The sequence below is a fragment of the Apostichopus japonicus genome, chromosome 16 (genome assembly GCF_037975245.1).
Source record: "Apostichopus japonicus isolate 1M-3 chromosome 16, ASM3797524v1, whole genome shotgun sequence".
Classification (NCBI taxonomy): Eukaryota; Metazoa; Echinodermata; class Holothuroidea; order Aspidochirotida; family Stichopodidae; genus Apostichopus; species Apostichopus japonicus.
The window spans coordinates 33575999-33590859 of record NC_092576.1 but is presented as its reverse complement, the minus strand read 5'-3'; the positions used below and the strand labels follow the sequence as shown (position 1 = coordinate 33590859).

The 14861-nt window shown below is 35.5% G+C and overlaps 2 protein-coding genes across 3 annotated transcripts in view; both read left to right on the top strand.

Moving 5' to 3' along the window:
• Positions 1–14861, top strand: part of LOC139982120 (uncharacterized) — a 671468-nt gene that overhangs the window by 224143 nt on the left and 432464 nt on the right. The gene's annotated exons all lie outside the window — the stretch shown is intronic.
• The window catches only part of LOC139982132 (uncharacterized), a 50901-nt gene that overhangs the window by 20670 nt on the left and 15370 nt on the right, over positions 1–14861 (top strand). The window contains exons 6-13 of one of the 2 annotated variants that reach the window (XM_071994729.1): positions 1075–1151; positions 1403–1461; positions 3243–3362; positions 5325–5545; positions 5856–5932; positions 6184–6242; positions 9614–9733; positions 13970–14175. In XM_071994729.1, coding sequence (XP_071850830.1) covers positions 1075–1151; positions 1403–1461; positions 3243–3362; positions 5325–5545; positions 5856–5932; positions 6184–6242; positions 9614–9733; positions 13970–14175 — 939 coding nt within the window. Of the gene's footprint in view, positions 1–1074; positions 1152–1402; positions 1462–3242; positions 3363–5324; positions 5546–5855; positions 5933–6183; positions 6243–9613; positions 9734–13969; positions 14176–14861 lie in introns of those variants that run through there. The other variant, XM_071994731.1, reaches the window with a different exon arrangement.

The following is a 14861-nucleotide window of genomic DNA, read 5'->3' as shown; positions in this document are numbered from 1 at the left end:
CATTCAGGAAGGACATGACTAACTTTTCTTCATTCCCCCTCCTCCCCTTGCCCCCCCCCCCCCTCATTAAACCATTACTCCTCTTCTCATAGCTTTTTCCACCCTTTTTTTCTCCACACTCTTTGTCCTCCAGTTTATTTCCCTTCACCTTCCATTAATCCTCTCTTTGTCCCTCCACTGTTTATCTCCTACCTCTCCTCTTCCCCTGTTGGTGTTTATCGTTCATCACTTGTCTACTAATCCCCTTACATCAATACATCTATCTCTTTGTGTTCACCATGCTCATTAACCTGTCTGTATTATGTGGGTGTTTTTTTCTACACAGGCTCTCTATTGGATAAGCTGTTTACTCACAGTTTTATTCTATTTTGAACTCAAGTATTGAAGAACGTTAGGCCAGAAGCAAGTCGTTTCGTCAAATAACAGTAAATAAGCAGCACACATTCAGTCACATGATTATAGAAAATTATACGACGAAACTATTCGCATTTTATTTCTTCGGCAATTTCTCCAACGAAAATCGGCAGCACGAGATCATACGGCCCATATGACTCCTTTCATAAAAACTACCTGCCCCTACGAGCTGGTATAGCGTTTTCCCAGCAGTACAATATGCACTGTTCCATACAGCCAATCGAAAAATTGCGTAACTCGCAAAGCACACACTACAATTACACAGTATGCCTATAGGTTACGCAACACAGAGGCAGATTAGAATCTCGGAAACGTGATACCTTCGCGGTAACGGTACCCATTTGCGTATGCTGTTTATAGCTAAGGATGAGAATGCCATAGTAAAGAAATGAATATGTTGCCGCTGTGAGAAGAGGGCAGCATTGTTTTTATTTTTTAATCGGGGAATACGTTGAGACAAGATTTTTGATTTTAGCAATTTCCTAGCTGAGAGTGTGCCTTTAAATATTATTACTTGTAAGCATATATACTTCATATTCTGGCCTTACTTTTATTAGGTGCATATTTACACACAATAACAAAATATCGCAAGTGGGTGGTTGTATAAACTTTTTCGTTGGAAACTGTAGCAAACACAATCAATCTGTTTCTCATTTTCAGGTTTGGTCAACTTAAGCTGCCAATTTCCATCTCACCTGAGGCATTTACAAACATTATGAATACTCGGAATATTCGAGGTAAATAAAAGGAATAGACAGTATTAATTGATTACATTTTTGTTTGTTCATCTCATTAAGTAATGTTTACCAACTAAAAAACTATCAAGTATGACATTTGTAAAGTAAAGTATATCTAAGATACATTCCGGATGTAACAAATTCAGATGTTAGCAAACTGACTTTCAACAGCATAGAGCAGCGGTATGCATTTAGCTATTTATTGTGATACCAAAATATGGGTATTTCGTTCCTTTTATATTTTCATGTAGTTCGTTGGCGTCCGTTCGACATCGACTTTCATTTGGACCTTCAGAATGGTCACTGGGAGGTAAGGGTTTGAGAATGTTGTGTCATCTTCTAAGATCCATAACCAATGTTATGCAGAAGATATTTTGAGTATATATACGTTTGTATGTTTGTTATTCCTTGCTGAAACGCATGAGTAACACTTTAGTTTGAATGCACGATTAATCAACAAGGGAATGATTGATCATGCCATGCTTGGTGGGTGGGTGGTCCATAATAAGTTAATGAACGCTATCGATGTTTGGCAATTGAATATATATATATATATATATATATATATATATATATATATATATATATATATATATATATATATATATATATATATATATATATATATATATATATATATATATCGTACATAAATTTCGCCAAATAGAAGATCCCTTCTCTATCTTTTAACGCCTCGAAAAATATAGAATTTATGGTTACATTTTATACTGGAAATGAGGGAAATCGGGATACACTAAATAACAGGTACAATTGTTAGTAAATGAAGATGGAAAATTTAATTCTTGGTATATCAGTAAAGACAGAGGATTTAAATTACTGAGTTCACTGAATCCATTATGTCTACAACAATAATTCTATACATCATTGTGAATATATGTAAGTAAATCACATAACTCTTTTGTCAGTTTCTATTTTTATGAGAAAAAAATAGCCGAGATTTATTTCTGGCATGAGTTTCATTAATTAAAATTACACTGTCATGGAGATACTTTAATCAATTTACCTTCTATGTCATAGTATTCCAAACCCTGAATCATTCCATACCCGTACCTAAGAAAATGTATTTGGGAGATCATTACATTAATTAGCCAATTTGATCATATTGTCACATCATTTATGTTCCGACCTTGAATGACTTTTATGTCTTCAGGGTGGTTCTTTAAGTCCCCTATGACAAGGTTTTACACCTGTTTTGAATTTGATTTGTGTTTGGAAATGTAACAAAAACAAATGAACGGAGTGAAATCTACTTTCAGGCTGCCAGTGACGTCAGTCATTTACCTAAGGTACTGCATGATATCTCTCAATGATCTGTGGCTTATATTTATCATGCTCACAAGCAGATGAATTGAATTTCATGATTTATTATTAGAATTCCCTAATAACTACAAACACAAACAGGCGTATATCAAACCTGTTACTGATTTGGACATTACTTTATAAAAACCACTTCAATTTTCTCTTTTTTATAATAAAACAACATCTCACAATTGTATGTCTCTTCATTTCGCAAATCGCATTCTTACCTATTCGAGTGGTCCTGGAGTACCTTTATTGTGATTTTGAGTGTGGGTAATTAAATTAAAAGTGAAGAATACTTCCGTCACTGGTAGACAAACGATATCATCCGTACTTATAGCTTTGTATGGAATGCTGTACATTTGTAATAAAAATGAACCCGTTGGACTAATGTGCCAGTCATTTTCTATACGATGCTTAAAGTCAGCGGCTGATATTACACTTAAGTTTTTAAATTGTTGCCAAACTATACGTCTCTACAAATATATGTGGAAGAAAACATTACAAAATGAACCGTGTGAAAAGCGAGCAAAATTCCTATGTCACGATTTGGCTACTAGTGTGCGATTTTGGTAGATTTTTGGTAGCAAAAGATGCAATTCCTTCGCTATATTTTATGTCATAAAATATATATTGCTCTATATTTACCCATGACCATGACTGTATTATTGACAATGGAATAACTTAGGTATAATATGGCATTTGTATACCAAATTTCTTTACATTGACCTGTTGTTACCATGCTATCGTTGTCTTGTCATTCTTGCAAAGGTTGATGACATCCACGTGATTCTAAATGAAAATTTCAGAACCGTATCTTTTAATGAAAACAACAGCATATTTCAAGATACGTCCACACTCCAGCTCCTTGAGGTTGCTCGTAACCATCACGTAAGTGTTTTCCACGTTTTAAATTAAAACACTTGGAAGTAGACGAACGAGAATATTTACAGCATGAATGAGGTATCGTTAGTTGATATTTCATGGGACGACAAAATGTATGTTAATCGTTGGCGTGCGGAAGTGGTGAGATTGCAGCCCCCACCACCCATCCCCAGTCTGGGAAAATGGTTTAGATGGAGTACTTTTAACATTCAGCTGGGGAATTTTCTACATTAACCTAGGATTTTCTTTTTAAACAGCTGTGGTATTAGTCCACTGTCATGGATGTAAACCTCCCTTTCACCCTCACATACATCCTTATTAGTACAACCCTGAGTCTATAGTCCAAATATGCCTCATCACGACTTGTATTTTCTTACTGGGGTAGAACCCAGAAACATCAACCATTCACAGGGGTTGGCTTCAGCGACCACAGGGCAACCCAAACTCCGTTTATGAAATAACTCAATCACCTCAAGCAACCACCTAAATAACGTTGGCAGTGCTTTGGATCCAAAACGGTAACATTCTATCTTTTAAATATATTGTTTTGGACTGAATCAGTGATTCTATATTCAGCAACCACCAAAATAACGCCTCTAGTTCTTTGGATCGAAAACAGTAACATTTTATCTTTTGAATAGATTGGTTTCGGACTAAATCAGTGATTCTATATTCTTCTTAGTGTTTGGAGAACATGAAGGACTTACAATTACGTTTCTTTTGCAGTAACTCAGTCATTAACCCTATAAAAACACATCTCCAAGTTTATCTTAGTAAGGATTGATACATCACATGTTTGGTATTGGAATATAGTTTTAACTTGCATACAAATGAAGTGTGGATGTTTTTGAATCACAAACTGTGTCAACTCTTAAGAATAAATTAGTAGTTCTGCAAGAAGCTAAGTAGTGTGGTTAGTTTGCTTAAGTAGTGTAGTTAGTTTGTTTCAAGCAAACTACACATTTGAAAATGGTTTTAATCGCATAAGTTGTCAAATTAACATTATGTACCCTCGGTCATCATTAATATCGGTATAGTAAGATGGTAACTATAAGCTTGGTAGCTGTGTGATAAAAAAAACTAAATAATTCAAGCAAAACGAAAGAAGCTGCAATAGTAATCAAGAAAGTTCCACAAAAAGAATAGTAACGCATTTATTAACGTATTATATTAGCTAATGATTCATTTGGTTCAGTGAATTCACTGTTATAAGAGCACCTATCCAGACTTACTGGGTAAAACAAAAATCATATAAAATAGTTATTCAAATTGAGGTACAAACGTATATTTGTTATTAGGCGACACAGATCCGGAATGATAGAAGAGAATAAATGACCAAAGTGTATTTTTTACTCCAAAATATACAGCGTTTGATTTTTCATGAGCGTATCCATCTTACTACCAGTACTTTAGTATGATTGATAATGACTCCCACAATGACATGCTTATGCTATATAAGTTTATTAAACTTCTCAAGGTTTTTTTTATACAACATTCACTTTTCACGAGAGTATTGACAAATTCTTCAAAAAGATTAAGCTTTGTGGAAGGAATTAGAGATACACCCATGTATATGGTAGATTGACTTACAGTTCATGGTAGCTTTGTCATTTAGGTTGGTAGGATTGAATCTGCAACTTCTAAATAAATTGGTGAAAATTGCCAAATACAACACACTCTTTCCATATTTACCAACCAAAGGAAAGCCACTGAAGTTTATTTTACCAGCATTTGAATGTCCTTGCTCGACAAGTCGAGCTTGAACTAATTTATTTTTGAACAGAATGAACATGAAAATAAAAATTATCAGACAGTTTAGCTGGTCTTTGAATCTTCCAATTGCTGTATGAAATTTATTGGCACTTTTAAGTGCACTTTATCATATGGTAGACTGTTTGTACGACTGGATCACTGCCATCTGTATATTAATACTAACTTTTGAAGCATCCTGTTTCGTCTCTGTCACAGATTCCAGTGTCTTGTTTACACCTCGAGTACTCTCCCATCAAGTTTGAAGGTGACACTATTTTCCTACACAGCGGGATACCTTTACCAATAATTCCTACTGTAGAAAAGATTCACATAGCTGGAAGTAATACACGATATGGCAATACGGGGACATTAAGAGAAAGTGCTCTTTTGAACTTGTTTCACTACGGAATGAAATGTGGACGTGTCAAGAAGCTCATGTAAGTAAAACTCCAAGACTTTTCATTGAACATATAAATAGAGTACACGCAGTTGCATTTCCATTTATCGCATTAAACACTGCAATGTAATACGTATATCACTGATTCTGCAATAAAAAGTCATACAAATGGGGACGTTCCATTTGCATGAATGATGGTAAACATCATGTTTTAGAGACCCTATACTTTATGCACACATATTGTGCCAAGCACATTAATGCTATTACTTGCAAGTATGTACTTAATATATGTTTGTATCTAACTTTTATGTTGACAAACTCTGAGCACTTGGCTTTGCCTCCATGTTCAGGTTTGATCAACTTCAGCTGCCAACTTCCTTTTCACCTGAGGCATTTACAGACATAATGAAGACTCAGAAAATTCAAGGTAAACACAAGGGAATGCACAAGATTAATGATGAATATCTTTTTGTTTTCTCATTTCATAAAGTTATGTTTACCAACTGAAACATCCAAGTATGACATATGCTAACGTAAATTATTTCAATGATACATTCAGAATGGAAAACTAATATGTTAACAAACTGATTTTCAGCAGCATAGAGCATCCAAATATGTTTTCCTATTCATTATTATATCAAAGTATGTGTATTTCATTCTTTTTATCTTTTCATGTAGTTTGTTGGCGTCCGTTTGACATTGAGTATCATTTGGATCAACAGAATGGTCACTGGGAGGTAGGGGTTTGAGAGTGTTATTTCATCTTCTAAGATGCATAACCAATATTACGCAGAAGATATTTTGAGTATAAACATATTTCTTGCAAATAAGTCAATATCGATAGATTCACACTGATAGCATAGACAAACAATGAACTACACTTCACTAACATTATTGGAAGTTTGACATTTAGCAAGATGGAGAACGGAGGAAATTCAAGGCACTAAAAACAGGAATGAGATGAGTTATGTGTAGCTCTCTACAATGAGGTAATTCCACACATGCTTCTTGATGTCGGACGGTTGAAAATACGCTCAACACTTAGTACGGTGTGTACACGATGGGGATCACCAGCCATGCACTAAATCAACAGAGGGGGCTGCCATATCGGTACTTTCTAGTTCCACAAAACCTGACAATAACAGTCTCTGAATCCGCTGAGAATTCCTTCGAATAATCTCTGACTGACACTTCTGGGCAAACTAACTGCGCCTCCCATTATTTACATATATATATTGTGACATATATAAGCTATGGTATTACTACGCATAACTACACATCTTAGCAACAAAATGTTACCAACCGTTTGCTTGGCAATGCGACGGATGTCTGATCGTTAACCAATCAGAAAGCATCTTAAAGATTTTTTTCTCAATCACGTCTGCTAAAAAGAGTTTAAGCTTTGAGCGTCATTAAGACTGTATTCATGTCTCCGAAATGGAAATCATAGACTTACACGTGCAATTATTCTCATAATTATTTGTAACATTTTTTTTTCACACCTAGCACATAGTTTGAGGTATGTTACAATGCTTTACACATTCTTTGGATGTTTATTTTAACAGTATAGATCTTGAAAATAGCTCCCATAACCGTGTCTCCGGCTCTGTTAGGACCTTTTGACAGTGCCCTCTGTTGACACTTCGTTCGTTCGTTCGTTCGTTCGTTAATGTCTATTGCTATGGAATTGGCTTCATATCTAGTTGGTTATAAAATTGCAACAAACATTATCTTGACACACGGTAGTAACCTGGTGATAGAATATGAATCGGTAAAACTGGTATCTAAAATATGAACACCATAAAAGGGCCTCCGGTTGACAATGGGAGTAACATATATAGAACATTTAAAAAAAATGTAAATTATGAGTTTGAAACTTAGGACACAACAATTACCTACATTATGAACAATACCACCAAGAAACTAACAACTATCATGCCAGAAAAGAAATATGGCCGAGTTTTATGAATACACGCCTATTACACGAATTCATGGATTCTGCTTTCATAATATTGGTATTGTTTCTTGCATGTTGTGTATTGTTTTGTCATTTTTGTCATGTAGGATTTGTATTAACCATACTCGAAGTTGAGTTCTCTGGAAAATATTAGGATTTTTTAGAAGCCATTTTCTTTGAAAACTGTAAGATAAATCAATCAATGAAACAGTAGTTTAGTAGTACACAGGAACAACCCTATATTTTAAAGTATTTGTCAGACTTGCATATAAAATGTCTTGCATTACCCGGTATCACTTGCTATTCAACTATTATAAATTACTTGTCTTGTTATATTTTAAAATCGTAGTATCATAGGTTGAAAGGACTTATTTCATCTCTCCTTATAATAAGTGATTCTTGTAGAAAACAAATATACATAGAAAAGAAAATTAGTAAAAACTAATTCGAACAATTTGCTTAGATGAACTTAAGTTGAAAGGATATGTATGTTAGTGAATCTAACCTACAACCATTATGTCACGCATTCTACATATCCTTAAAGTTAAGTTAAAGCAAACAAAGTATATAGATGTTACTGTTTTTTCTACGTACATTTACTAATTTATATGTATGGATGTTATTCTCCCAAGCCATTAACAAGTGCTTACTATCATCAAGGACAATTTCGATAGACGAGGCATTCTCTACCAATAAACTGTTTACATTAACAATCATGTGGTCCCATTTGGTAAAAAGAAGTACTCGTCATTATGAAAAAAAATATCCTGCAACAATGACGTAAAGCAATATGTTCTCTTCCTGTCACTGTATGGTATTTTCGCCCAACAATATGACTCCAGCTGATTTGTCTTTGTATACATACCAAATAAAAATAAAGTTAATGTGTTGGCTAAACATAATATTCCACATGTAATTGTCATATTGACCCTATTTGAGCCACACAGAGAACTCGCCACTACCCTACACAAGATCCAAAAAGAAACATCAAGTCTCAACAAATGTTCATTCGAGACCAACATGACGAGAATTAGTCCATTAACCATAGGTTGCATTTTTCAGCTCTCTCAACTTACTGCAACTTTATCTATTCTGCAAACAGACTGGTTAGTTTGGAAGATTTGATTTGTTCACACCTTGCCATGTCTGCATTGATCTGATAGTGATTTGGCTACTAGCTGTGTGATGAGTTGCATAATAGACGAATATGCAGCTCAACTAAGGTGCGAAAAGATGGGACTGATCACTCAGCTAACCAACTGGAAAAAACCTGCCGTTCAGCACAAACGGCGGTTTTTTTTATGCAACCTATAGCTAATGGACACCCTCGTGGCATGAATTTAGGACCCAACTATCTCACGTTGGTTCGCCCAAATGTGATCAACTGCTATTCTATGTGGAAATGCCTGTTTGGGGTGAATATGGGCACGGAGGACAACACTTCATGTGATCAATGACGGTTACCCATGCTAGTCCTAATGTTACCATTTTACATTACAACCCGACTACAACCTGTACAAGACCAATATATCTGTGATGACTGGTATACTCAGGGTATTTTTAGAAAAGTAAGGAAGAGTGATACCAGGGCAGAGCATCTTTCAACATTGCTACTGACATTGATTAACATGCCTTCCATTGGCGGATTATTTTTTTTCTAAACCTAATATATGTAGGCTACTGCCTACTAAGATATACTGTTTGTTTGTGTCATCGCACAGGGAATATTTTTATAACATATTTTCGCTTTTTTTCCCTGTGTAAATTTTGCTTAGTAAATAAAACCATCAATAATATAATTGTTCTTCTTCAGAATTATAAAGATGGCAAATACCGCCACCTTACTTAATTGAACAATAGATAATGGATGCGTTCTCTCTTCACCAAAGAAGTAACAAGTTAATTTGACTACTTATCTTGCATTATCAGATCTACCCCCGCACTTGATAAACTACTGGCATGAATTTTTCTTGAATTAACTGTGAATCATATGACTTTGCCTTAAGTATTTGTTGTTCTTACATTTGGTGCGTGAGTTTGGTATCCCCAGTCGATAAATATTAGCGCATTGTTGATTGAACTGAAATGATAACACTGCATATTATCTTCATCACTACGCAAAAAAATCTAATATTTATTATATGGTTTCAGTTTGATAACATCGACACTCTACGTCAGCTGTGTTCAGATATCGTCCGTATCAGAAAGAGGGACGGCATATTGAAGCAGACGTCTACTATCATGTTCATTCACATTGCATCCAGTCATGAGGTTAGTCAATTATATTGAAAGTGTGTGTATTTTGTTGTGATCTTTCTTTTTTCCTCTGAAATCACGGATAAAAGTACGTAAGTACATTGAGAGATAAGGTAAGTACAATTCATCGTAACTGTTGCTATGAGTTTCCTTATAAATTTCTTCAGTAAAGCTAATGTTCAGATTACTTTGATAAGCCAACTCAGCCATACCAGACATCTGCATTCTGACATAACTATATAGTGATATTGAAAGGACCACTAAATTATTTATCAGTGCTGCAGATGAGCAAAACGTTGACCAATATAGCAAACACTGACTAAAAATGAGTTTCTTTTTTGGAAAATTAACGGATTGAATCTACCTATAATTTTTAATTCTAAAGATATAATATATTATAGTCTCCATTAGGGAAACATTGTTAACTGTTCAAATATTTATACAGCGTAAATTGGCTCCTGCATAAGAGTGCTTTTGTTGTTTTGTTTCGGTTCTTGCATTTCCCTAAGTTTAACGTGTGGTTGAATTAGGTTGCAAACAAGAACAAACTAAGTTAAAAAAAGTAGAAATACCATTGGTTCTAACGCATATAAATACATCGTGTGAGGACAAACACAATGTATAGCCAATACAACGACCAGTTTACAGTAGGTTGTAGTAACCATTCATTAAAAATACAATAAAAATATGTATTAAAATATTGTATGTTAATAATATTGAGCGCGAGAAACTGTCATAAAAGAAATTCCGCCTATGATATCTGTCCATCACTAATGGTTTTGTTTGTGGTCGTCCGCATTGGGATCTTGCTGGCAGAAACCATTCCCGAGAAACATTTTAGTTACATATGTTCTTGCTATAGTGTATATATGAGTAAGAAAGAGAAAGTCTCCGACACCAAAGGCATACAGGACAGTCCAGATTGAGGGGAGAGGGGGGGGGGATGGGGTTGGCAGAAAGGTTTGCCCGAATTTTGAAACTTGCCTATAATTTTATAAACTTTTAATACGTGTATGCATAAAAAAATGCTGATGCCAGTTGTGAGAATGATTGTATTGAAATTGTCTTTTGTAAGCAGTGGCGTACCTAGAATAGTTGGTTCCTGGGCAGATCCTTACTTTGTTACACCATGCAGGTAATGCCGTCCTGGGAATGGGTCTTAGAAGAGAATAGTTTAGGGGAAAATGGCTTACCAATTGGGGGGCAGACAATTTTTGTCCGAAGTTTAAAACCTTGCCCGAATTTCCTAAACTTATTACATGAACAACATTAAACACGCTGCGAGTCTGAATTTATTGAAATTGACATCTGTAGCAGTGGCGTACCTAGATTAGTGGGCACCCAGTGCGGATCCGTCCTTTGTCACCCCATGCAGGGGATGCCGTCCTTGGCAGTGGTCTAAGTGGAGGGGGTAAACTTTTTCTTCATGTAAGATTTCTTAGATACAATGTGGTGCAATAGTAGGCAAAGCTTTGAACTGAGTATATGTTTAGAAACTCTAATTCTTATTTCTCTCGTGTATTTCTCTTTTCTTCACTAATATTTTGAAGCTGTGGCATGGCACCTCCGCCCATCTTTGACTGGTAGTAGAAGTAGTAAGTTGAGTCTCTTCTACCCGACATGCTCAGTGATTAACCTCGGCCACGTATCACGATCTTGCGCAAGGTTTATTGCTTCCTCGAAATTGCTAATGTTAACGTCCTGAAATTGCGACATTATTTTTCCAAGCAAGGTAGTCACGGGCCTCCCTACTGGTTTAGCAGTATGTCTCAATTCGTCTCTTAAGGCAACCTTTGCTGGAGCGTCCTCCTGGAGTCTTGCTAAATGACCGAAAAATCTCAATCTTCTATGTGCGACTATGGATGACCAAGGTGTTTGGTTGGTTTCATTGTAGAGCTCATCGTTTCATAAGCAATTGTTATTGGTCCATCTAATGTTGAGAATTTTACGAAGTAGTCTCCTTTGAAAAGTGTCAATTTTGCAATCAAGATCCTTCTTTGTGCCACACAGTTCGCAATTGTACAAAAAAATACTCTTTAATAAAGCCTCGAAAATCCTAAGCTTAATGTTTCGGCTTATGCCCAGCAAACACAAAAACGCTTTTAATACGTTATTAAAACGTTTCGTCTTTTGTTTTGATAACGTTATTTGTGGTGTAATAAATATGTCACAAAAACGTTTTCAGGCTATTATTTCAAAACATTTCTTCGTTAAAACATTCATATAACATTAATATAACATTAATATCTCATAAAAACGTTTTGCCGACGTTTTTATAACACCACATTTAACGTTATAAAAACATATTTTAGAGGCTCTTTTAAAAATGTTATGATAACGTTTTGTGTTTGCTGGGTGTGTTTGCTTTTGAAAATACTTGACAGTGTTTTGAAAGCACTGTTGGTTATACCAATTCTTCGGTTAATATCTTCTTCGGTTCCCAGCAAGCTTCCAACATATTTACACTTCTTCCAACTTTCATTTCCTGTTCTTGTGATTGAAGATTTCTGAGTTATGTGCAATTGATTTTCAGATTCCTTCCTGCCAGTTTCTCAGAAACTCGTTTTTCGATATCTTGCAGTATATGCTGACCAGTTGATGCCCAAGAGATATCATCAGTGTATTGTTGGTCCTATGTGGAAAAAAATAGTGGTGGTTGTGCTGTAATCACGATCAGCTAACTAAGATGGCAGGATAACTGCATCGATATCATTATCATCTGATTTCATAGAGTTGGCTAAATAAGTTATAAAATATAGTGCGCTGGCACTATCTCCTTGTGGCGAACCAATGTTAGTGTTAAAAGGAAGTCCGAGTTTGCCCTCTAGTTTGACGGTGTAGGAGACGTTATCGATTAGCAGTGATATCAGGTGAAGTTCGTCGTTGTCAAGAACCTGTTCTAGGTCATTAAATAAGGATCCTGTTTGAATTTTGTCGGACGTCTTGCTCATATCTAGCAACAATAGATTTATAGTGTTACCTACGAATGTTATAGCTTTTGCTTCTAGTACTTTAAAAGCGAAGACGAGTTTAGCTGTGCAACGTCCTTAAGTGTAGGCAGTCTGGGTAATGGGGAGGATATGCTCATCAATTGACGGACGAATCCTCCTGGTCACACACACCGCAAGAATTTTCCTTAGTGTTAATAATAAAATGACTGGTCTTAAGTTTTCTGGTAACCTTTAGTCTTTCCTGGTTTTTGGATAGGAGTTAGGATTCCTTGTTTAATTTAAATTGGGAAAATGACTGATTCGGCTATACTATTTAAGATATTTGCTATGTGTTTGTGTGTGCATGGGGCATATTTGAGATGTTCAGCTGTGACCTTTTGCCCAAATTTTGAGTCTCCAGAAATTTGAGGCAATCGCCCCCCACCTACCACTTTGTACACCGATGTCAAAATGGTAATATATATGTTTGGTCAGGCAAATAATATCCTAAATTATTATAAACTTAAGATAAAACTAATGAAAACGCTGCAGAAAGCACCCAAATACATCTTGATATAGGTGCATTACCCCGATCGAGGTGCTTTCATTGTGTACCTTGATATAATAATTTCCCGTACTGACAAGACAAACCTTACAGTTTTATGAATGCTTAAACTTGACAACTAAATATACTGTGTCTTGTCATCAAATTCACCTGTAATGAACAAAGTTCCCTTTAATCAATGACAAATGTCCAAAGAAAATATGACAACAAATTAGTTCAACTAGTTTTAAAATCGTCACTCATTTGAAACACGAATGAAACCCATGCGGTACTAAAATGGATGCAAATTACTTTTTGTCATGAATTGTCCATGATTAGCCAACATTGTACCCACATTGAACACAACTGGTCATAACTTAGTTTTAACCAACACTTATGTGTCCATGAAAATTTAGGGGAAAAAACATGAATAGTCCCCAAACAGTCATCTCGGAGTATCCCCAATCTCAACCCAACCTCATATAACCCACTTAGTGTCCAGATAAGTTTCCACATAAACTACCAGTAGCATATTAACATAAGTCACTGTGAAGATATAATTTTAAAAACTACACCATCGCCCTCATGATGAACTGGAATTTGGTCTGAGTTACAATCATATTGCCCTCATTTCTATTCAAAAATAATATTTTATACTCTGTACTGAGAGATAAATTGAAGACCTTCGGAATGGTTATCGATCAGTGTATAATACTAAGTCAAATGTCCTGGAATCATTACTATAATTATCACATTAATTGTCTTCCTTTCCTTCAGATACCCATCTCTTGTCTGGATCTGGAAGAGTCCTTTAATAAGATTGAAGCTAGTAACGTCATCCTACGTTCACGGCTACGTCTGTCATGTCCTGCATCAGTAAAGAAGGTAGTAATAGATACAGAGAGAGGAAGAGAAATGACAGAGACAGAGGTTGTTGACATATTGATGTTTGTACAACAATCACATATGTTGGAGGAGCTGGAGTGAGTATTACAATGAGAAACATATTAACACGTATCTGTTCAACACTTTCATAGAAAGTGTAGTATCCTCACAATCGTACAGATAACTTCAGTACAAATACATTGCGTATGGTAAAATTAATGATCTACATTTTATTCAACTTTCACAGTCGTTTCCTTCGGTTTCTGTCCGGTTTCGATTATGTGTGGTGTTTGAGATATGGTGTTTGGATTAGAACGGTGTTTGGAGTATACCGGTCAATCAGTGTAAATATGTGTAACTCAAGGAGATAATGAATATTAAAACAATACTTGCCTTACAGTGAATAGAGTGTGATTACTGCTATACGTTGACTTCTATGGTTATGACAAGAGCAAACCAAATACTAGACATTACAATCGATCATAGGGATAGACACTTGTATGGGAGTTTATCAAAGTCTATTCCTAACAAAATGTCACCATAGAGGAATACGATGTGGTTTTTCCTGTGTTTGGGGACGCGATGGGGTCCCTATGCAGATGTTTCCTCTGGTTACAAACCCGTTTTGTTTACCCATAGTGTATGATATATTGTCAGTAGCGTAGAACAGCGCTATTAAGAGTGACAGGGAGGAAAACCTGGGCGGCATTTTGATATTTCAATTAATTTTCCTCAAAATGTTGACTCCTATTTTGATTTTTTTTTTAAATTTCATACTGATCGA